We start from the raw sequence: 21,874 nt of genomic DNA, 5'->3' as shown, positions 1-21,874 counted from the left end.
GTTCGCCTTATTGTGCCATGGGCGATTGGGGCGGATGCCCTCTACTGCCACCCAATCATTGGAACGTGCGATAGCAGCAAGCGCCTCTTGTAGTGAACGATGTTGGTGACTGATGCGTGGAAGGATGGACGACACTCGCAAAGGAAGAAAGTTTTTCGCACGTAATTTGTAGTGCCCGTCTGAAGTCATAGCCTTTCATGGGCATTGGATGTGGCCGCACTGACAGTACTTATCCGTATTTCCGAATTAACAGGGCTTGCATTAACGAGTATTTACCATATTTACTCGCTTAATGAATCCACTTTCTTTACAGAAAAGTTGACATCAGTTTGGGGGGAGGGTTCACTACACGGGAAAAAAAAGTTTCCAGCAGATTTTTTTGGAAGGGTCGAGATTTCATATATCTCCGTCCGTCCTTCCGTCATCAACAAGCGCACGCGGTCAGATGCGTTCGTGCCGCTAGTGTTTAGCATTGTTCAGTTTGGCAAGATTCGGCAATTTTGTGCTAGCTGGCGGCCAGATAATGCAAACGTGCTGAACACCGGCCTTGAAGGTCAGACGCGCGTTTCTTACTGCGAGGTTAAATACAGGACAGTGACGAGTGTCTAATGTGAATGTTTAAGCTTTAGCTTGGAGAGCTTAGAGTGCACAACGTCTTGGCGTTCTGCCAAGTTCGCCAAGCGCGAGATCTTGCCGCGATGCCAAGGTACTTAATTCGAACTTGAGATAGCTGCACTCGGGACAGAACAAATGGAGATGAGAAAACTTATTTCTGATATGAGTCTCAAGTATACGAAGCTGGAAAAGCGAGCAGCCGTAGTGGACGCCCTGGAAAAGACAGTCAACTTTCTTCAGGCGAAGGTTACAGAAACTGAGGATTGCAGTAGGCACTCAAACTTAGTTATTGTCGGCATTAAGGGAGATGAAAATGAGAACGCCACTGCATTAAAAACGAAAGTTATCACCACTTTTTTTCTACGACACTTAATGTTAATTGCACTTCGGTTGGCAGGATTCATAGGCTAGGGAGAGGCAGTGGCAACTGACCAGTAATCGTATTTTTCCAGAATTACAACGAAAAGCAAGAAGTGCTGAATAACTGTCATGAGCTAAAAGGTGGAAAAATATCGGTGCAGAACGACTATTCTAGAGATACACTCAGGAAGCGAAAACTTCTCTGGGAAACCGCTAAGATAGAAAGACTGCTGAAACAAAAAGTGTCCTTAGACAATGATAAACTGAAGATCCGAAAAAATATCTTCATATGGGATGACAATAAAAAAGGAAGAGTTAAGCTGGCCAGAACTGAAAACAACCCGCCTAATCAATGACGTATCAACCCGCAAGTCAAAGACCTACGCTTGCTGAATTTAAATGCGCGAAGCATCGTGAACAAAAGTGAAAAACTGGAAGCTATTTGCTTAGAATATAACCCACATAGAGTGGTAATAACGGAAACTTGGTTACATGAGGATATTGGTGATGATATTTTTCCTAGCACTTAACGTGTATTTCGCTGTGATCGTGAGTCAAGAGGGGGCGGAGTTGCTATTCTAGTAAAAAAAACCATTGCCTGCATTTCATTTACAACAGATTGATAATCATGAGAGTGTCACCTTAAAAGTCAATTTTTTTGGGCAGAGTATTCTGTTATTTGCTGTATATAGAGCACCCGATTCTCATCCCCAATTTATGAATAATTTGTGTGAACATATCGCTACATTTACTCACGACAAAATAATATTGACAGGGGATTTCAACCTGCCTGGTAAGACTTGGAACAAAAACCACCCCTTGACAGTATGCACAACAGTCATTCCAAGTATATGTTTGACATAATGCTAGCTAAAAAAAAACATAATACAAGTAGCCAACGAGCCTACTCGAGTGAAAGCTCATTAATTCGAACCTCGATAATTCTAATTTTCGGATAATTCGAACAACTCTACTTGGTCCGGCCAAGTTCCATACAGATCTGTGTATAAAAAAGCCAATTATTTCCAAAGCTAGTCGGTTCAGCTGTGGGTAATTCGAACTACGTGCCGGCCCCGTCTGGGCGGCTTGGCAAACAGCCCGTGGCCAAAAAAAAAAAAAAAAAAGCGCCTGCGCGTACTTAGAAACTGCCCACGTGCTAAACGGAGTCAGATGGAACCAGATAAAACCGTGGACGAGTGGGTAAAGCCTAAACGGCGCCATCACCGGCGCGGCGGCGGGCGGCGTGGGAGGGGGCACGGGTTAGCGAACGCGGTGGCGGCTGCCTACCCTCTTTTCCGCGCAGCCTCCGAAACTTCGAACTACCGTATTTACTCGCGTAATGAACCCGCCCCGCACTTTTGTCGGCCAAAATTTACTTTTTTGTTTTCCAGCCTAGCGAGTTCCTCAGTTTTCGCTGCCGTCCGCAGCGCAGACCTTGGCAGCGCGCCAAGATGTTGCCCGCCGCCGACATCCCAACTTGTTTATCTTTTGAGAAGGGCTCCAGCCAGAGGGGTGGGGCGAGCGCGCTAAGCTGCTGCCGCCACCGGTAACATCATTTGTATTTTTTCTATAATTTGAGGAGAGCTCCTGTAGAGAGGGGGAGAGGAGAGAGGGGGGGGGGGCGGCGCGCTGACGTTGTGCACTCTAAGCTAAAACTTAAATATTCGCATTAGACACTCGTCACTGTCCTGTTTTGAACCTCGCAGTAAGAAACGCGTGCCTGACCTTCAGCGCCGGTGTTCAGCACGTTCGCGTTATCTCGCCGCCGGCTAGCACAAAATTGCCGGATGTCGTCAAACTGAACGATGCTAAACACTAGCGGCACGAACGCGTCTGACCGCGTGCGTTTGTTGACGACGGAAGGACGGACGGAGATATATGAAATCTCGACCCTAAAAAAAAAAAATCTGTTGGAAACTTTTTCCCGCGTAATGAACCCTCCCCCAAACTGATGTCAACTTTTCTGGGGAAAAAGTGGGTCCATTACGCGAGTAAATACGGTGAATATTCGTTAATTCGAGCCCTGTTAATTCGGAAATACGGATAAGTACTGTCGGCGCGGCCCCAGCCATTGCCCACGAACGCCTATGACTTCATACGGGCGCTGCAAATTACGTGCGAAAAACTTTTTTTTCCTTTGCGAGTGTCGTCCATCCTTCCACCCATATCAGTCGCCAACGGAACCATGCGGTCAGCCGCGATCATGACGCCGGCTTTTAGCATCGTTCGCTGCAAAAGGCGCTTGCTGCTATCGCGCGTTCCAATGACTGAGTGGGAGTAGACGGCGTCCGCCCCAATCGCCCATGGCACGATAACGCGAACATAGGGAAAACGAGGCTTGGACAACCGGACAAGCGCTGGCACTCTGCCAATCTATCTGCCACTCTGACTATCTCTTGTGGATCGTTTGGACTATGTTGAGGACGCCGTGGTCAAGCACGCAATTGCCAATATGAAGGAGGCTACACTGCTACAGTACTTTCAGCCCACGAAATAAATACTTTGTTTGAAGCTTCAAGTGAGTATCTATTGCGCCACGATTCGTTCACTGATTGATTTATGCTAGTTTTTGACGCGTTTTCTACGTGATTTTATATATCGAATTCTGGCTATATCGAACTATTTTGCGATCACCGCGCCGTTCGATATATCGAGGTTTGACTGTAATCGCGAATCATTTTAATGAATATTTCCAGAGTGGTTTTTCCATCCCAGTCACATATGCGCAAAGCGATGTCCTCCACTAACAAATCGACGATGAGCATGACTTGGTGTTTTTGCCTGGTGTCTGTGCAATGCTTTTGAGCTTAAAACTCCAGGACCAGATAACATCCCCAATGTATCCCTGCACCGTTACGCTGAAATGTTATCAAAGTTATTAGTCGTTACTTTCCGATCATCCATTTCGTTGGCAAACCTTCCTTGTGACTGGCGAGCGGCTCGTATAGTCCCTGTGCTCAAAAAAGGCAACTCCACCCTCCTCCAGAATTATTGCCCCATTTCATTGCTATCGTCATGTTGTAAAATGTTAGGACACATCATTGCCAATTACGTAACTGAATTTCTAAATAACAAAAGTTTTCTAACTCCACTTCAGCATGGTTTTAGGAAAGGTTACTCAACTGTAACTCAATTAACTTCAGTTGTGCACAGCTTCGCAGAAATCCTCAATAGATCAGGCCAAGTAGATGTCATTTTTTTAGATTTCACGAAAGCGTTTGATCTTGTTTCACATAAAAAACCAATTTGTAAACTCAAGTTCGCTGGTCTACCTTCTTTCTTAATCAAATAGATTACTGCATACCTCACTGATAGAACCCAATTCGTTTGTGTTGGTGGTCACTCCTCGCGCTCCCTGGAGTCCCTCAGGGAACCATCCTTCGCCTGTTATTATTTCTTATCTATATACAGTCGAGTCCACTTATAACAAAACAATGTTCAAGCGCCACGAAAATTCCATTGTTATAACCGATAATTGTTATAAACGGGTTGCACGAAAAAAAGCATAACAACTGCAAAGAGGGGTCACGGACGGCAAGTGACATGCGAGCTCCGCCGAGGCATCGTTTTGGTGGCACCGAAACGGGCATTGTAAAAAATACGAGAAGGTTGCTGCGGCTGCCTCTCAGCTTGAAAAATCCCTTAGTGCCCGAAAAAAAAACAAAGAAACATAAAAACTTTAAATAGGCCAAAATAGCTTGCACTTCTCACTTCTTTGCTGAAACAAACCCGTAATCAGCGAGTTTCGACTGTTTCGCGGCAATCTTGCTGACATCGTTCTGGAGGGCATCCAAATGTTGGACATGTCCGAGTGAAAGGTTTTTTTGCAAAAATGAAGTCCCGCGGACTCGATCATTCTTGAGGCCTCCTAATGAGAGACAACTTGTACAGGCTCCGGTTCATCTTCGTCACCGCTGCTGTCATCGTCTTCCGCGCCGGTGACTGCTGCAACGATCGCCTCGTCAGTCAATTCTTCATTTGTGGTGACTGCATCGTCGGCGTGCAAGAATTCTTCAAGCCCTTCCGCGTCACCGTCATCACCGCGCACCGTAGGCCAAAGTTCTGTAATCGCTCCATTGGCAGGAGCTTCGCAGAACCAGCAGGACCGAGGCCGGTGATGGCAGATGATAAAAACCACGCTGGCAACGCACGTGCTTTGACGCTGTATGCTGCCCTTGGAACATGTGCAGCTCGTGAAGCAGGAGCCAAAGAAAGTGGGAAAGATGGGGCAGCCCACGCTGAAATTCCGTGACGCGTTTTCAATGGGCGGCGCACCCTCAGAATGGACTGCTCCCCAAGTGGATACAAAAGCAACAAAAGGAAGCGCCTCCCTACCCTCTCCACCTCTGCCCAGAGGAAAGTGCTCGTCTTTTCTCCTCCTCTGAGTCATACAAGCTTCTCTGGCTCACCCAATGCGCCTCGCCTCGTATGCATCGTCACTTGATCTTTTCATAGCCGCTGTGGCCGCTGTGCGGGCGGCACCACATAAGCGCGCGCATTTTTAGGGACGTAAGTGTAGTTTGGCTGGCGTGGCAGCTGCGTTTGCGAGTTTTTTTCTTTGAGGGTTGGCTCCAAATGACTATATTTAATTGCTATAACTGACAATCTAGTATGATAGCATTGTTATAAGCGGTTTATTTTACCATAGAACCCATTGCAAAGGTGACGGTGCTGCGGCTGTCCATTGCTATATCCGATATACTGTTAAAAGCGGTATTGTTATAAGTGGGTTTGACTGTAAACGATATTGTTAACGTTATCACAGAACCAGTTCAAATTAGGCTGTTCGCGGACGACTGCGTTTTATTCACAGAAATTAAAACTTTGGAGGACCAAGTAGTGCTTAACTCTAACCTCAAAAGCATTAACGATTGGTGTTAGACACGAGATGAAACTAAATGCAGAAAAAACAGTTTTCATGAGAACAACTAACAAAAAACACAGTCTATCTTACCAGTACCGCCTATCAGAAGTAATGCAGTACAAGTACCTTGGTGTAACAATTAGTAATAATACCTTAAGATGGAATGCTCACATTTCTAACATTTGTGCATCATCCTTCCGTAAACTGTGTTTTCTTAGATATAAATTAAAACGAGTCCCATCCGCAACTAAGCTTTTAGCTTATACATCGATCATTAGACCAAAATAAGAATATGCCTGTACAGTGTGGGATCCTTTCACTAAAACTAATATCCATGCACTAGAAATGATTCAGCAGAAAGCAGTTCGTTTTATCTTTTCTAAATTCCGCACTACCGATTCCCCTACAACTTTAATGAATGTTAATGGCATACAGACACTGGAAACTCGAATCAAGCTTTTGCGACAAAAATTTCTCTTTTTGTTGAAAAATAACAAGTTATCAATGAGCCCGGACCCTTACTTAAAACCACTAGTGACGCGATTAACGAGACATCGCCACGCCCAATCCTTAACACCTTATCGAGCCAGAACAAATTTGTACAAATATTCTTGTTTTCCCTGAACAATAACTGAGTGGAACCAGCTTCCTTTGAGTGGACTAATAAGCACTGAGAGCATTGCCAATTTTTTATAGACTTTTGAATGTTGTATGTCCAGTTGTGGCGAAAAAAAATTGTGTTCAATTTACCTATTTTTTGTTCGAATCATGCATGTGTTGTCTTTGGTTTGTTTATCTTTTAATTTGTGTGCTAAATGTTACCATGCCTTGTATCTCGTTGTATTGGCCCTCCTGCCCGGGCCTACCAAGGCTGCCAGCATTGAATAAATAAATAAAAATAAAATAAATAAGAAACGCAACAAACCTGGTTGATCTCATCCACCACCCGGAAAGGGACGGTTGTCTGCTCCTGAAGGGCCATAATGTAGAGGACGGTAGCAACGGAGCGCTCCCCACCACTATGGTAAATTGCACTGAGCTCCGCCAGTGGTGTCTCGTCGTGGAACTTGACCGAGATCGTGACTCCGTACTTGTCGTACTGGCTGGGATCCGGGCTGTGGTTGAGGGACACCTGCCATGGGAAGAAAAAACCTCCTCCCTCAGTTTGTGTGAAGCACCAACCGAACAGGATATAAGACCCAGCAAATTTTGGGCACCTTCAAGAACAATGCAATGCTCACGGGAAGGCAGACATTGTCCAAAATGAGCGAGCATTAAACTGTGAACCATGCCCCATGCGTTTCTGCTTGAAAGTTACAGGGGTTGATGCAACGAGGTGCACCAAGTCGAGAAAGATGATGCCGAGCAAGAAAATGAGGATGTCAGAACATGACCCCTTCGGTGAACATTGTGAGGGCTCATCTTTGTGGGCTTGCCTAGAAAAGGCCATTTCCTCCACCTCCGGCCACACAAAATGTGCAAGGGGGACCGCATCACAGGGCATTTCAGAAACCGGTGACAAATGCACACCGACTTTTTGCTGTGGCTGTCTTCACTAAAGCATACAACAATGAAAGCCTCCACTAACAGGAAGGTGAGAGCAAGCTGGGTGCTGACACTGAAAGCGAGTCCATGCTGAGAACCCATGCATCGTCTTGTCTCTGTTCTGTGTACAGTGCACAAAAACAAATGGCTTTTCTCGTGAATGCCGGTTTGAGTGCTAGCGTACTGAGAGGTGCACACCAATGCCCTGAACCCAAATGAGCTGCTTTTATTTCTGCAACATTCAGCGAGCTCAAAAGCTTGTCTCTACGAAGATGCCCCACATGCTCAGGCACGGTCCAATGATAGAAGATGGAAGTGTCCAATAGCTGTTAGGGCATCGTCTGGAAGGTTCACTTCCCAAGAATACTAAACACACAAATACCAGTTGTTGAGCAAGTTGGTGTTCATGATGCAAAAAAGACGAACTGCGCAACAAGAACACGGACGAAAGGGAGGCAGACACACACTAACACACACTGCGTTAGTGTGTGTCTGCCTCCCTTTCGTCCGTGTTCTTGTTGCGCAGTTCGTCTTTTTTGCATTATGATCAACCAACTAGCCCGACAAGTCCTGTTGGTGTTCATGGTCATCCATAACAACAAACAGTGCGACACACGGGACAGAGAAGAAGGGACACAACACAGAACACTGATTCACAGCTAAAATGTTTTATTGGCAGCCAGCCAGTATAAATACTGCCCTGGTGGCCAGAAAGGATAAAAGCACACTTGACTTGCGTGAGATTCAAAATCACCAATACATCAAGCACGTGTCAACAGGCAAGTTTCATATGTGGGAAATAATGTCACCGCTGCAACGGGTACAGGTAAACATTTACAATCAAGGTAACGATTCTTCTTATTTGACAGTGCTAGAGAGAGAGTACTGATACATTCTTCTGAAGTCTTAAATATCAGGTGGGCTTCTATTATTGCCCTTGCTAGCAAGCTGTGGTTTGTTGCTATCACAGAGCATTCCTTATACAGTGGAAAACAGACTTTAGTGTCTCGTCTCGTCATTTTCGTCGTCTTTGCACTGTCTGCAGCGTTTCGCTACTTGGCCTGTGATGGCGACATGAGAGACATCATACTCATGCTCCTTTAATCTTTCGTTAATATATCGGTCAGTTTGACTGTTGTGTTGTCATGTGGCAAGTGTTACATCGGTGAAACTGGCCAATACATTACCGAAAGATTAAAGGAGCACGAATATGATGTCTCTCGTGGCGCCATCACAGGACACGTAGCGAAACACTGCAGACATTGCAAAAACAATGAAGATAAAGACGATGACACTAAAGTACGTCTTCCACTGTATAAGGAATGCTCTGTTATTTCCCACGTATGAAACTTGCCTGTTGACATGTGCTTGATGTATTGGTGATTTTGAATCTCACACAAGTCAAGCGTGCTTGTATCCTTTCTTGCCACCAGGGCAGCATTTATACTGGCTGGCGGCCATTAATACGTTTTAGTTGTGAATCAGTGCTCTGTGTTGTGTCCCTACTTCTCTGTCTCGTCTGTCGCGCTATTGTTATGGAAAAGACACCAGTCTCATAGTGCCAAGTCCACATCTTTGACCATGTCATCTTTCCAGGCAATGCAATGGGAAGGCTATTTCTTATCTGAAAGGATATTGCTTGTGCCTTCTTTTGGTCGACAAAGAATGTGGTCTTCCTCACAGGGATATGAGGGGTGCCACAGGTGAGGGCTCTGGATTGATTTAGACCACCCAGGGTTCTCTTAATGTGCATTGAGATCAACACACATATTCCTTGCAATGCAGCCACCGCAACCTTGGAATGAACGAATAAATGCCAAAGCCACTGGGCCACTGAGCGTGAAGGTGTTCTTACTGTGCTTCAGGTTGGTCTGTGTTGCAATTGGTGCAGCCCTCAATTTGCACTGCAGTGGAACCCTGATTATCAGACTTTCTTGGGACCGCGAAAAAGCATCGTAAAATCCGAACATAAATTATGCCTACAAAAATACTACTTTTTCGCGCGACGAATTTACGAGAAACTTCAATGTAAACTACTAACATAATATGCAGGGCTTGGAAACCGAAATTACCAAAAAAAGTAAATGCGATAAGAATTAATGCTGCAGTACAGGTACCAATCATGCTTTATTCAAACGAACCTTTCCTGTACTCCACTGCCCACTGCCGCGATTCCCGCGAGCCGGTGCCGTCCACGTTGATCGCAGAGCTACGTGCCTGATGCAGCCACCTGACGAGAACTTTTTCTAACTTCTCATGCTGTCCTTCTTTTGGCGCTTTCCGCTTCAGCCCGAACTTGTTGGCATTTCGCAATATCACTGCTTTGCTTGCCAGGATCATCTTAAGCGAAGATTCGGGTATCTTAAGGTCCCGCAATGCTGGCTTTCGTGGCTCCATGCCGCTTTTCCACTTCCTCGATAACATGGAGATTATCACCGAGCGACAGAACTGTCCGCTTTCGGGACATAGTGCGTCGCATTGCTCCACACAACTGAAAACCTTGCTGAACGCAGGTCGCTAGGATTACGACGAAGATCACGTGCGATGAACCTAGGCCTATCCACGCTACTTTGTCGGCGATCTGCTGCTGGGAAACTCCAAAGAAACGCTTCCCCAACGCGACGAGAGGCGACGCCGCCGAGAACAGAGGGAGCGAAAGGGAGAAAGTGATTGTGGAGAAGAAAACGCGCTATTTCAGCACAATGGCCGCCGCGGAGGGCAGCTGGTGGAGGAGAGAGAAATGAACGATGAGACTAGGCAGGAAAGAAAGCTGCGCCCGACGGAGCAAACCGGTCGAGCGAGGTCAAGCGCTCCGCATGCAGAGAGACGGCGCGACGAAAGAGATCCGCGGCTCCTTTCTTTCGTCCGCCGTTCCGTCCCGCGCTTCGCAAGAGTTGTCGTATAACGCGGGTCCGGCGTAAAATTGAGTCGGATAACCAGGATTTTTAATGCATTGCTTCTATAGGGACTTCGCCGGGACTGTGTTAATCCGTCGTAAAACCGGGGGACGTATAACCGGGGTTCCACTGTACTGTATTCAGTTGCGTAATGAACCCACTTGTATCCCCACTTTTGTCATTGAGAATTTAATCTTCTTTTTAACCGTGTAAAAAGAGGGCACCTGATTTGAAAGGCCAGTGTACAACTTGTTCGCTTATTCTTACTGTGATTGATCGGCTCCGTCAGCACCATTAACTAAAGTGCATTCTACTTACAACAATGTTGAGAAAACCGGAAAATTCGATCGTTATAACCGATTATCGCTATATCTGGACTGACAAAAAATTTGCGGTGGTTTAGCTTTGGTTAAACCTGTAGTGACGTGATGGCTACAGCTGGCCGAGTGAAACATGGTCACACGACCAACCACATGACGAACCACGAGATCATCCACAGGATGGCACATCGCTATAGGGTTGCGCGCCGCCACGCTGAAGGCTCGAAATGCTACCATAATGTAGCTACCGCTACAAAAATAAAATGAAAAGAAAAATCGAAAGAACATATCAACGTACTTCCCCATGCCCGTAGGCTTAGTTACTCACCAGTGATGAGTAAATCGGGTCGAACGCGAGTCGTGGTAAAGAACACTGAATACTTTATTAGAGGGCACATAAATATAGCCACTAAATTATATAAACATGCATGAAAAAGTCGAAAATTAGCGCTTGCTTGAGCGGTAGCTGAAGTTTGACAATCGCTGTGTGCACTGCATCCAGTTGTTGCGCGCACGCTGCCGGCAGTCCTTTTGCGTGCTCGAAACCAATCAGCGACTGGATGGACTTGGCATTTTGTGCAGACAGTGGAGCCAGGGTGGTGGCGTCGCCATCGTTATTGCTGCTGTCATCGTCATCACTATTTTCGCATTTCCTCGATGTAGCTCTTCGTCGCGACAGTTGTTCCTCTGCAATGGCTTCACCTGTGGACCCTTCACAGGAAGCAGAAATGCTGTATGCGTTCAAAATGTCTTCCAAGACCACTCCGCCGGCGTTCTCCTCGGAAACTGCAACATGGTCTTAACATTCACTCACATTGGCAGCTTTGGGGAGCAAATCACTTGTCTCTTCCGACACCATGAAGTCGTGACACACAGGCCTGCCTTTCTAAAGCAGTTCTTGATTGTGGCATCCCTCACCTCGTACCACACACCATACATAAACCGCACCACATCAAACACAGTCAGCATCAGGTCAGGAGGTCCATAAGCATGTTGCAACAATCCCACGCGGTGTATTTTTCCGATTAGCCATTCCAGCATGCGACGTCTGTAAAGGGCCTTGAAATTCACGGTTACGCCAGCGTCCATGGGCTCCAGACCTGTCGTGGTGTTTGGGGGCAGAAACAGCAGCTCAACAGAAGCTAGCTTGACACTGACGTGCGCTGCAATTATTGAAGAGCAGGACCACTTTTCTCTTCTGTTTTTCTGCTGCACTGTCAAACTTGAAAAGCCACTCCTTAAACAGATCCAGAGTCATACACGCTTTCCTGTTACTGCAATATCGGACCGGAATGTGCTGATTTCTGAAGCAGTCAGGCCTCTTCCGATTTTCCAGTCACGAAGCTTGGGATGCTCACTACCGTCCATGCTAGCACACAAACACGCAGTTACCCGGACCCTGCTGTATTTGCTACCGATGCACGGGTCCCTTCTGAGTGCATGCGTCTTTGATAGCAGCATCTCGTAAAAAAGGGCTGTCTCGTCATCATTGAAAATACTGCAGTGGATATTCTTGGTGAAGACAAGGTGAACGAAGTGTCTCAGAAGTGCATGTGTTTTGGGCTTGGGTGTTCTGTGCTCTGTGCGGGCCCTGTGCTCTCGGCCTGTGTGCTGTGCCCAGGGCGTTCTTGCATCATTCCCGCCTTGGACCACGTAAAATCTTTGGTGGATGTCCGGATTTTACGCTGAGCCTACCACGCAGCTTCGTAGAGGTCGTCAGGCCGGGTCAACCACCATGGCTCCACCCGCCGAGTCAAGGAGCCCCACTACCCTCACTACCGCTCCTTTTGTGATCATGGCTCCTCCTCGCGACCCCGGCACCTTTTCTGGCACGGATGTGGAAGACTGGCTGAGCCTCTACGAACGCGTCAGCACTTATAACAGGTGGGACCCTACGTTAATGCTCGCCAATGTCATATTTTACCTCAATGGCACGGCACGAGTGTGGTACGAGACCCGCGAGGAAGACCTAACAAGCTAGAACACCTATAAAGAGATGTTAAGGACACTATTCGGTAGGTCTGACGACCGCCAGCTCGCCGCCAAAAAACAGCTGGCGTCTCGAGCCCAATCTTCGACAGAAAGGTACGTGGCCTACATTCAGGACATCTCGGCTCTTTGCCACAAGGTCGACGCTGCCATGACTGAGACAGACAAGGTGGGCCACGTGCTCAAAGGCATTGCAGACGATGCTTTCAATTTGCTTGTTTGTAAAGACTGTGTGCCACAGTTGACTCCATCATTAAAGAGTGCCGCAGATTTGAGCAAGTGAAAGGCCGCCGCGTTCCGCAGTAGTTTTCTCGCCTTCCTAACACAGCCGCGATATCTTCCTGTGAGGACCAGCGATCTCCATCCTGAGCGTCCTCGGATGCCCCAGTCGTCACCGATTCAGTCACCCGGATCGTCCGACGTGAACTGGAGGCCCTCACACCTGTCATATCCCCGCCATCTGTCCCTGACACGACCCTGCCCGTCGTGTCGCTTATTCAGGCTGTCGTCAAGCAAAAACTGGCAAATCTGGATCTTTCTCCCCAAGTGTGTTCCATTGGCCGCCCAGCCGTCAGCCAGCCTCGTTCCCCTGCTTTCCGCCCCACCTACTACGCCACGTCCCGTTATCTGCTTTCTCTGCTCCTGCGTTGGACACATCTCTTGACACTGTCGCAGGCCTCGATCATTGACTCCCAGCAGTGGCTTCTCCAACTACCGTCCTGACCCCAAGCGACGCTTCTCGCCCCGCTCCCAGCCCTTCCAGTCTGAACCCTCCTTCGGCAATTCCCGCTCTCTGTCACCCCAAGGCCATCGCTAACGCTCCCCGCAGTCGCCCCCCGTCTTTCGGCCGCTGCCAACTACATCCGCTCCACTCTGGAAAACTAGCTGATGCAGCTCCCGGAGGTGACGCTGCATCAATGACCCCATCCAGAAAGCCTCTACTGACTACCCGACCGAACCTACTGGACGCCGCAGTCAACGGTTTTCTTGTGCGCACCCTCATTGGAACTTCTGCGCACGTATCTGTGATGAGTTCTGCCCTTCGCTGTTGCCTCCACAAAGTGCTCACACATGCAATGTTCCTCGTGCGCGTGGCGGATGGAAGCATTCCTGCTGTGGATGGACTATGTACTGCTTGCATCACTATTGCCAGCCACAGTGCCCCAGTTTAGTTCACCGTTTTGTCCACCTGAACCCACGACCTCATTCTTGGCATGGATTTCCTCTCCACCCATTAAGCTCCGATTGACTGCTCGCAGGGTGTCTTACAACTCGAGCTCCCCAAACTCCATTCCGAGCACGTCGATCCTTCTCTCCGCCTGTTCAATGCAGACTATGCTCGCCTGCCGTTTAAAGCTGCCTCCTTCGTTGCGCTGAGAGCCTCTCCCCCATTCCAAATGGCGACTACCTCGTTGTGCTTAGTACCGATCTGCTGCTAACCTGCAATGTTGCTCTGCCCTATACCATCACCGCGGTCAAGGCAACACACTGCCTCTGCCGTTCCTCAACTTCGGCTTCTCTCCTGAAGTTCTTCCATCTGGCATTTCCATTGCTACGATCTCCCCCCTCGCCCTCTGCCAAGTCGCTACATTCGACAGCACCCCTTCTCAAGATCACTCAGGTCATCCCCAGCCTACCTCTCTTTCTACAGACACCTTTGTGACCATGTTGCCCTCCGACCTGCGACCCGCCGAAACTGCACAGCTCCAAACACTTCTCAAATATTTTTCGGACATTTTCAATCTGAATAACATCCCGCTGGGCCAAACTCTCTGTGAAGCACCGCATCGACACCGGGGATGCCTCTCCTATCCGTCGTCGACCATACCGAGTATCCCACGCTGAGCACCAGGTCATTAACGCCAAGGTACGAAGATCCTTGATAAGAACATTACCGAACCCTCCTACAGCCCCTAGGCCTCGCCAGTCGTCCTTGTGAAGAAAAAAGATGGCTCATTGCGTTTTGTGTTGATTATCGCCACCTGAACAAGATAACCAAACAGGACGTGTACCTTCTCCCGCGCATCGACGACACCCTTGATTGCCTCTACGGTGCCAAATTCTTCTCCTCCATAGACCTTCGCTCCGGCTATTGGCAGACAGCAGTGGATGACCAGGACCGTGAGAAGACCACATTTGTGACACCTGATGGGCTGTATCAGTTCAGAGTTATGCCTTTTGGCTTATGCAATGCGCCAGCCACCTTCGAGCATATGATGGACACCCTTCTGCATGGATTCAAATGGTCCATGTGCCTCTGCTATGTCGACGACGTCATTGTCTTCTCCCCACCTTTTCCTCTCACCTCGATGACCTTTCCAAGATTCTTTCACTTTTCCGTCATGCTGGCCTGCAGCTAAACTCCTCCAAATGCCGTTTCGCGCGTCGTCAAATCACAATCTTGGGCCATGTCCTCGATGCCACAGGTGTTCACCCTTATCCAGCTACGATCTGAGCCGTGAAAAGACTTCCCTGTGGCGCGTTCCTGTAACTATGTATGGAGCTTCTAGGGGCTGTGCTCTTACTTTCGCCAATTCGTGCCCAGCTTTGCTGACATCGCCCGTATCCTCAGTGATCTGCTAAAAAAGGACATGAGTTTCGCCTGGGGACCCCTACAAGAACACGCCTTTGCCACTCTAACCTTGAAGCTCACCACCTTGGCCGTCTTGGCACACTTCGATGTGGCTGCTCCCACTGAAATCTGCACTAATGCCAGCGGTCATGGAATCGGCGCTGTCCTTTCTCAGCGGCTATCTGGGTCTGACCGTGTCATAGCCTATACCAGCCGCCTCCATCATGGAACACGAGTGCTTGGCCCTTGTGTGGGCCGTTGGAAAATTTTGCCCGTATTTGTATGGCCGCCCTTTTACGGTTGTGACCGACCACCATGAGCTCTGCTGGCTCTCCTTACTGAAAGACCCTACTAGCCGGCTAGATCGCTGGCCTTTACGCCTACAAGACTACGACTACACCGTGGTCTATAAGTCCGGTCTGCTACACACCGATGCTGATTACCTCTCCCGATATCCCGTTGACTATTCTGACCATTCTGGCAGTGATTGCACCGCCAACCTTTTCTCGCTCTCTGTCTGCTATTGCTCACGTTGGCGATGAGCAGCGACGAGATATCGAGCTCCGCTCTATTACTGACCGCTTCAACTCCTCCCCATCTGACCCTGCTCTGCGCCGGCTTGTGCTGTATCATGACACTCTATACCGCAGAAGCCTCAACCCCGCTGGCCCTGACCTCCTGCTCATTGTGCCGAAGCAAATGCACACCGATGTAGTCCACGAGCTCCATGACCTCCCCACTTCTGGACATCTGGGTGTCACGTGTACTTTGTCACATATAATAGGGAGTCTGAAATAAAAGTATGAACGAAAGAGCTTTGAAGAAGATGACGAGGATGGCGATAAGAATGGCGTGGATTAACTGAAGAATAAAAATGAAGAAGAAGTATTTGGTGAGGTGGGAAGAGACAATTGGTGGAGAAGAGAAGAAGAAGAGGACGATGACAAGGATTACGAAGACTAACGCCAAGGTTATAAAAGCACGAGGGAGAGCGAGGCACGGGGGAAAGAACAGGGAAGCGGAGGCTCCTGCGGGTCAGGGACGCTTTGGCTGGAAGAGAGCAACACCGGCTACTGCTCTGGTGAGCTCGTTTTATGGCTTCGCACCATTAATTTCCTGCCGTTATTGAACCTGTTCCGGGGAGTCAACGGAGGACGCTACCACCTGCTACAGCCAGGGATGCCTCCAGTGCTGTTGCCACCCATCCGGGCGGTGCCCCCAACACCAACATCACTAGCATCACCTCCACGGGCGCTTGTACGATGCAGCCAATGACACCGCCAGCGACGCCTACCCAAGCACGTCGAACGCCACATCGACGCCAGCTACTCGATCCATGCAATGCCGCATCCGCACCGAACCAACCGTGAGCACAAACGCCGACCGCTAACAGTGGGACGCTAGTAGTAGGCGCTAGTAGCAGTGTTCCCGGGTCGTGTGTATTGATAGGCTTTGTGTTTTGTGTTCGTGTTTGTGATGTAGGGCGTATTAAATGCGTGTCTGTGTCGGTACACCTATCGCCTAGTCCATTCTTTCGGTCCGAGTGTGCTCCGGGGAGATCCGTGACATACTTACGCCCGCATGCGTCGTTGCTTCTTTTGGCCCCGCCTCTACCAGTTCGTACGTCGCTATGTTCATGCCTGCGATCAGTGCCAGTGCCAGGAATGTCCTGCCACTCTCTCAGTGGATATGCTCCAACCTGTTGATGTGCCTCTTGAACCCTTCTATCATGTTGGCTTGGATCTTTTAGGTCAGTTTCCCGAGTCCACCTCCGAAAACAAACAGATTGCCGTTGCCACAGATTATGCCACTCACTACGCAATCACACGAGACCTCCCCACCAGTACTGCTACTGACATTGCAGACTTTCTCCAGTACAACCACATCATCTGTCATGGTACACCCCGCCAACTTCTTACCGACCGCAGCCGTTGCTTTCTCTCTAAAGTTATTGACAACATTCTCCGTTCCTGCTCGACTAAACATAAGCTCCCCACCGCCTATCATCCCCAAACCAACGGCTTCACAGAAAGCCTCAACCGCACTCTCACGGATATGCTCGCAATGTACGCTTCCCCGGACCATCGAGACTGGGATACTGCCCTTCCATACGTGACTTTCATCTACAATTCTTCCCGTCATGACACTGCCGGTTACTCTCCGTTCTATCTTTTGTACGGCCATGAGGCCCAATTGCCTTTGGACACGCTGCTTCCGAGATCTACTTCACAACCTTCTGAATACGCACACGACCCCGGGCCGACCACGACCGCAAGCTGGCTAGATCCGGTGAGATGGCAGTGAACCTTACAAGCTTTCTACTGCTTACGCAATTCTTTCCAACGAACATTTCCAAGACACTTCACCCTGACGGACTTCCGTTAAACGATGTGTGCCTGGCTCTGGCCGACTGAAATTATGCATCTTCGGCTGTGTTGTTCGACACCTGCGAATCGCAACTGCCCAGCCAGTGACGATTTTGGACATTTTGCGTTTCCAAGTTGGCAACGTTGTCAAGTGGGTGTTGACGCTGCCAGGTGTCGGCTACAAAAGCACCGGAGCAGCACTATGACGACGGAGCATGGAGCCGGCGAGATGGCAGTGAACCTTACACAAGCTTTCTATTGCTTATGCAGGTTGGTTTTTTTCTGCCTTTGAAGGCATCCCGCTATGTTTTGCCGGTTCCACCCCAAGTGCTTTATTTGACTTTTGACTCTCGGCGACACGGTTTCACGCGATCAAATCATGTGCGTGTCAAGAGACATTTTTGCTTTTACGTAGCCCGGCATTCTACTTGTTAATTTTGCTGCACTGTAGTGGAGATGTTGAGTCTAACCCAGGTCCATCAACTGACCAAATTCAAGAGCTGTTGAATTTTCGAAGTGCAATACTTTCCAAGTTATCGCAGCTTACCGTAGACATGTCTGACATAAAAAATCGGCTTCTTTCTTTGGAAACTAAGCTGCAGAAGACTGATACTATCGAAGTAGCCTTAACTAGTGTTGAAGATCAGCAATGACACGATCATGAAATGTTGATAGGAATCGCTAAAAAATTAGATGACTTTGAAAACCGTGAAAGGCGCAATAATTTGATCTTTTACGACCTAATTGATTCTGATCCCTATGAGATGGCAGCCACGTCTGAGGAGCTCATCATAGATCAGTGTACTACGAAACTTGAATTACCTTCAGTATCCATCGAACGTGCTCACAAGCTCGGTACACACTCTGAAGATAAAATGCGGCATATCATTGCACGTTTTAGTTCTCTTAAGGGGGGGACACGGGTCTTTGCGGCCAAAAAATTGCGAAAAAATCAGTTTTTCAAGTTTGGGTTATTCGTGATCGTGAGGTCATTCTCTATATGTGGGCGAAGTTTAATAGCGGAGAAACCCCTAGTTTTCAGAAAAAGCCAAATACCGGGAGTATTCTGACCGAAAGTGTCGCGAAAGAACTTCAAAAATGCTCATTTTGCGCCGCACACCATTTTCAAATGACGCGCCGGAAAGCCGCCTTCTTGGTCTCGTTTGAAAGAGTGTCGCTTTGTTAGCCATGAAAAGAAGAAAAAGGAAAGAGGGAATCTCGCTGTGCCATTGGTCATTGCCCGTCATGCGTCAAAACCGGCGCAGTTCATTGGCCCACGCCATTTTGTTAGGGTCCGCGTTGCCGACGGACGCGACGCCATTTTGAAAAAGTCTCAGCCTGATTTTGGAAGCGAGCTATGTCTCCACCGTACCGAAAGTTCCGCAGTGCGCACAAGTTCGGTAAAAGGCGTAAAAAGCCTTCTAACAAGCATAAGGATGCAGTGGAAGGTCGTCCGTGTGCTCTCAAAGCAGGTGATCGAAGCGAGACAGTTGAAAGTGTCGCGACGGGCGTCTCCTCGGCCGATTCCGATGACACGGGTGGCCGCCAGCAACGAACGCGCGTCGACACAACGTTTATGAGTGAGCCCCCCAGACTTGGAGCGACTACAAGAACGAGCTGACGCCCGAATTTCAGAGCTCTGTTCTATATCTGCGACCGAGCGCAAGCTGCAGGCTCTTCGCACTGAGAGAGGCGACATAGGCCCGGCGGCGACGGCAGCGGCAACGTACACGATTGTCAATCTGTCAGCAATCAACCGGCTGCTCAAAAAAACCGCATGCCGCCAGTGCGGTGGCGACGTGCCCATCCAGAAAAGCACTCGCGAATACGGTGTTACTGTACAGTTGTGCTTGGAGTGTTCTGTTTGCGGCGATGTCGTGTGCGAGTGGAGTTCCCAGCGTCTACCTGGAAGCGCAACGTGCAATCCCTTCCAGGTAAATATTCTTGCTGCCCGGGCTGCGCTAACTACAGGGAACGGCCAAACAGCACTGAATGACTTTTTTTCAACCATGGGAATCTTCCACAGAGGTCTTCACAAGACCTACCAAGCACACCTCAAATCCAAGTTGAAGCCTGCCGCGACGCTAGCTGCTGAAAGTGTGCTGACTGATTGTGCTTCCCCTCGGTGAAAGAACTATACAGAGAACTGAATTTTGGTAATCCCGGAAATATCGCAGTCTGTTTCGATGGAACGTGGATGACTAGAGGGCACCAGTCCCACATTGGTGTGGGCTCTGTCATAGAGCTTTTTTCAGGCTATGTGTTAGACTATGTAGTGCTATGCAACTACTGCCTTGGCTGCAAAAATGCACCCAAAGAGGAGGACCCCAGTACAACGCATGGAAGGCACAGCACGTATGCCAAAAGAATATAGATTCAAAATCCGGGCAGATGGAGGTGGATGCAGCTCTGATGCTCTTCCAACGATCATTGGAGCGGCACAGCCTGTGCTACACCACAATGCTCTGCGATGGAGATAGCAAGCAAGCAAAGATATACGGTTTTATACCAGTTGAAAAAGAAGATTGTACAAATCATGTACAAAAGCGGATGGGCAGTGCTTTGCGCAATCTTCTCCAAAAGCACAAAGCAGAGGATCGTGAAAGGTTGAGTGGTAAAGGTCGACTGACTGCAGACCTTATCACCAAACTCAGCAATTACTATGGTTGGGCACTAAAATCTAATGCAGGTGATGTCGAGCAAAAGCATCGGGCAGTAATGGCCACATATTATCATGTGGCGTCGACCGACAAGCGCCCAAACCATGGCCTATGCCCACAAGGCACAAACTCGTGGTGCAAACAGAATGCTGCGATTGCAAGGGGACAGCAGCCAACGAAACACCGTTACAACCTGCCCGACTATGTCAGCCAAGCATTCCTACCTGTGTACAAGCGCCTTGCACATAAAGACTTACTCAGCAGATGCCAGCGAGGACAAACGCAGAATGCAAATGAGGCACTGCATTCAGTGATTTGGTCCTTGATGCCCAAGACAAAGCATGCTTCGCTGATATCTGTTAAAGCGGCCGTCACTGAGGCAGTCATGCGGTTTAATTCTGGGACACAGGAGGCTGCGTCACGCATTCTGCAAGAGCTCCAAGTGGAACAAAACCACATAGCCAGCCAGAGGGCACAGGAGAAACACACTCGCCGAGCTATAGGCTCCGAGCGGAAGCGTGCAGCCTCAGCCTGCTTCATCTCTGCAGCAAAGCGACGTCACCAAAGAAAAACTGATGAACATTACTCGCCTGGGGCATTCTGAAGCTAGACGCTACTTTTTTTGCACAACTGTGCATAAAGAAAGCATTGTAATTTGTTTTTTGGCAATTTTCTCAGTTAGATTATTTTCGTCACATGGCAGTCTACTGACAAACCTATCTCTGCTTCTGCTCATCAATTTTGGTAACTTTTGTGTCATTTAGTAGCTAAATAGGTGGTGATCGCAATAAGGGTTTCAGATGGTAGCTAGCTGTAAACACAAATTTGTTATTTGCTAAATTTAAGGTTAACTAAAATTTCAGTTCTTCAACCACAACTTTGTGTGACCACAACTTTTGAACTAGAAGAGCTAGAAACATGCTATTACCCTTGTTACAATCCTTGATCCTTCTAGAATCTAGCAACATACAGATTATGAGAATCTGTTCAGCAGCTTTCTCTAAAACCCTGTCAGAAGCTCTTCTCATAAAAAACTACATACAATACAATGAAAAAAAAATTGTAGAAACTGATTTCATATTTGAGATCAGCATGCTGAAATATATGTACCTACAAATTTTCATGGCAATAACTTCAATATTAAAAATTTTTTCACAAAGACCCATGTCCCCCCTTAACTCTTTTCTTACTGCAGAAAACGGCCGTTTTTGCTATGTGTCAACAAAATATTTTTTTTCTTGGGAGAATTTTGTTGCTCAATGAATTGTTATATATGAAAATGTAGCTGATTGTTTTGCCTTTCCAATGTAGTTAAATACAAAGTAATCACTGCACCATTTCTTGACATTTTATTTCTGAAATCTGAAGAAAAGGAAGAAAAACCTACATGCAAAGACACAAAATTGACACTATACTTCACCACACATAGAATAAAAAGAAACTGGAATATACATATGATTGTGCGTGAACTCAGGTACACTTCCTGAAAATTTGAGCGCTCTAGGTAAAAAATTACATTTTCAAGTGAGCTTTGAACTCAGCGCCCATGACGCATGTGCCAATCGGTGAAACAGTTGCGCGTTGTCGTGAAGCACAGGTGCGCTTCACAGGTTCTGCAAAAAACATTTGTCTTGAGTTCTTTCTTTGTGTTCTCATAACACTGCTTGCAGTTCCTTCGGTTGTCAA

The 21,874-nt window shown here is 48.0% G+C and overlaps 1 protein-coding gene across 1 annotated transcript in view; it reads right to left on the bottom strand.

The window, feature by feature from the left end:
- The window catches only part of LOC144113123 (structural maintenance of chromosomes protein 5-like), a 52,957-nt gene extending 36,075 nt beyond the window's left edge, over nucleotides 1–16,882 (bottom strand). The window contains exons 1-2 of the mRNA XM_077646030.1: nucleotides 16,738–16,882; nucleotides 6,765–6,971 (exon numbers count right to left, since the gene is read on the bottom strand). Coding sequence (XP_077502156.1) covers nucleotides 6,765–6,971; nucleotides 16,738–16,800 — 270 coding nt within the window. The 5' untranslated portion in view covers nucleotides 16,801–16,882. The remainder of the gene's footprint in view (nucleotides 1–6,764; nucleotides 6,972–16,737) is intronic.
- Nucleotides 16,883–21,874: the final 4,992 nt, after the last annotated feature.

This window comes from Amblyomma americanum, chromosome 1 (genome assembly GCF_052857255.1).
Source record: "Amblyomma americanum isolate KBUSLIRL-KWMA chromosome 1, ASM5285725v1, whole genome shotgun sequence".
Lineage (NCBI taxonomy): Eukaryota > Metazoa > Arthropoda > Arachnida > Ixodida > Ixodidae > Amblyomma > Amblyomma americanum.
This window is presented reverse-complemented; position numbering and strand designations above follow the sequence as displayed.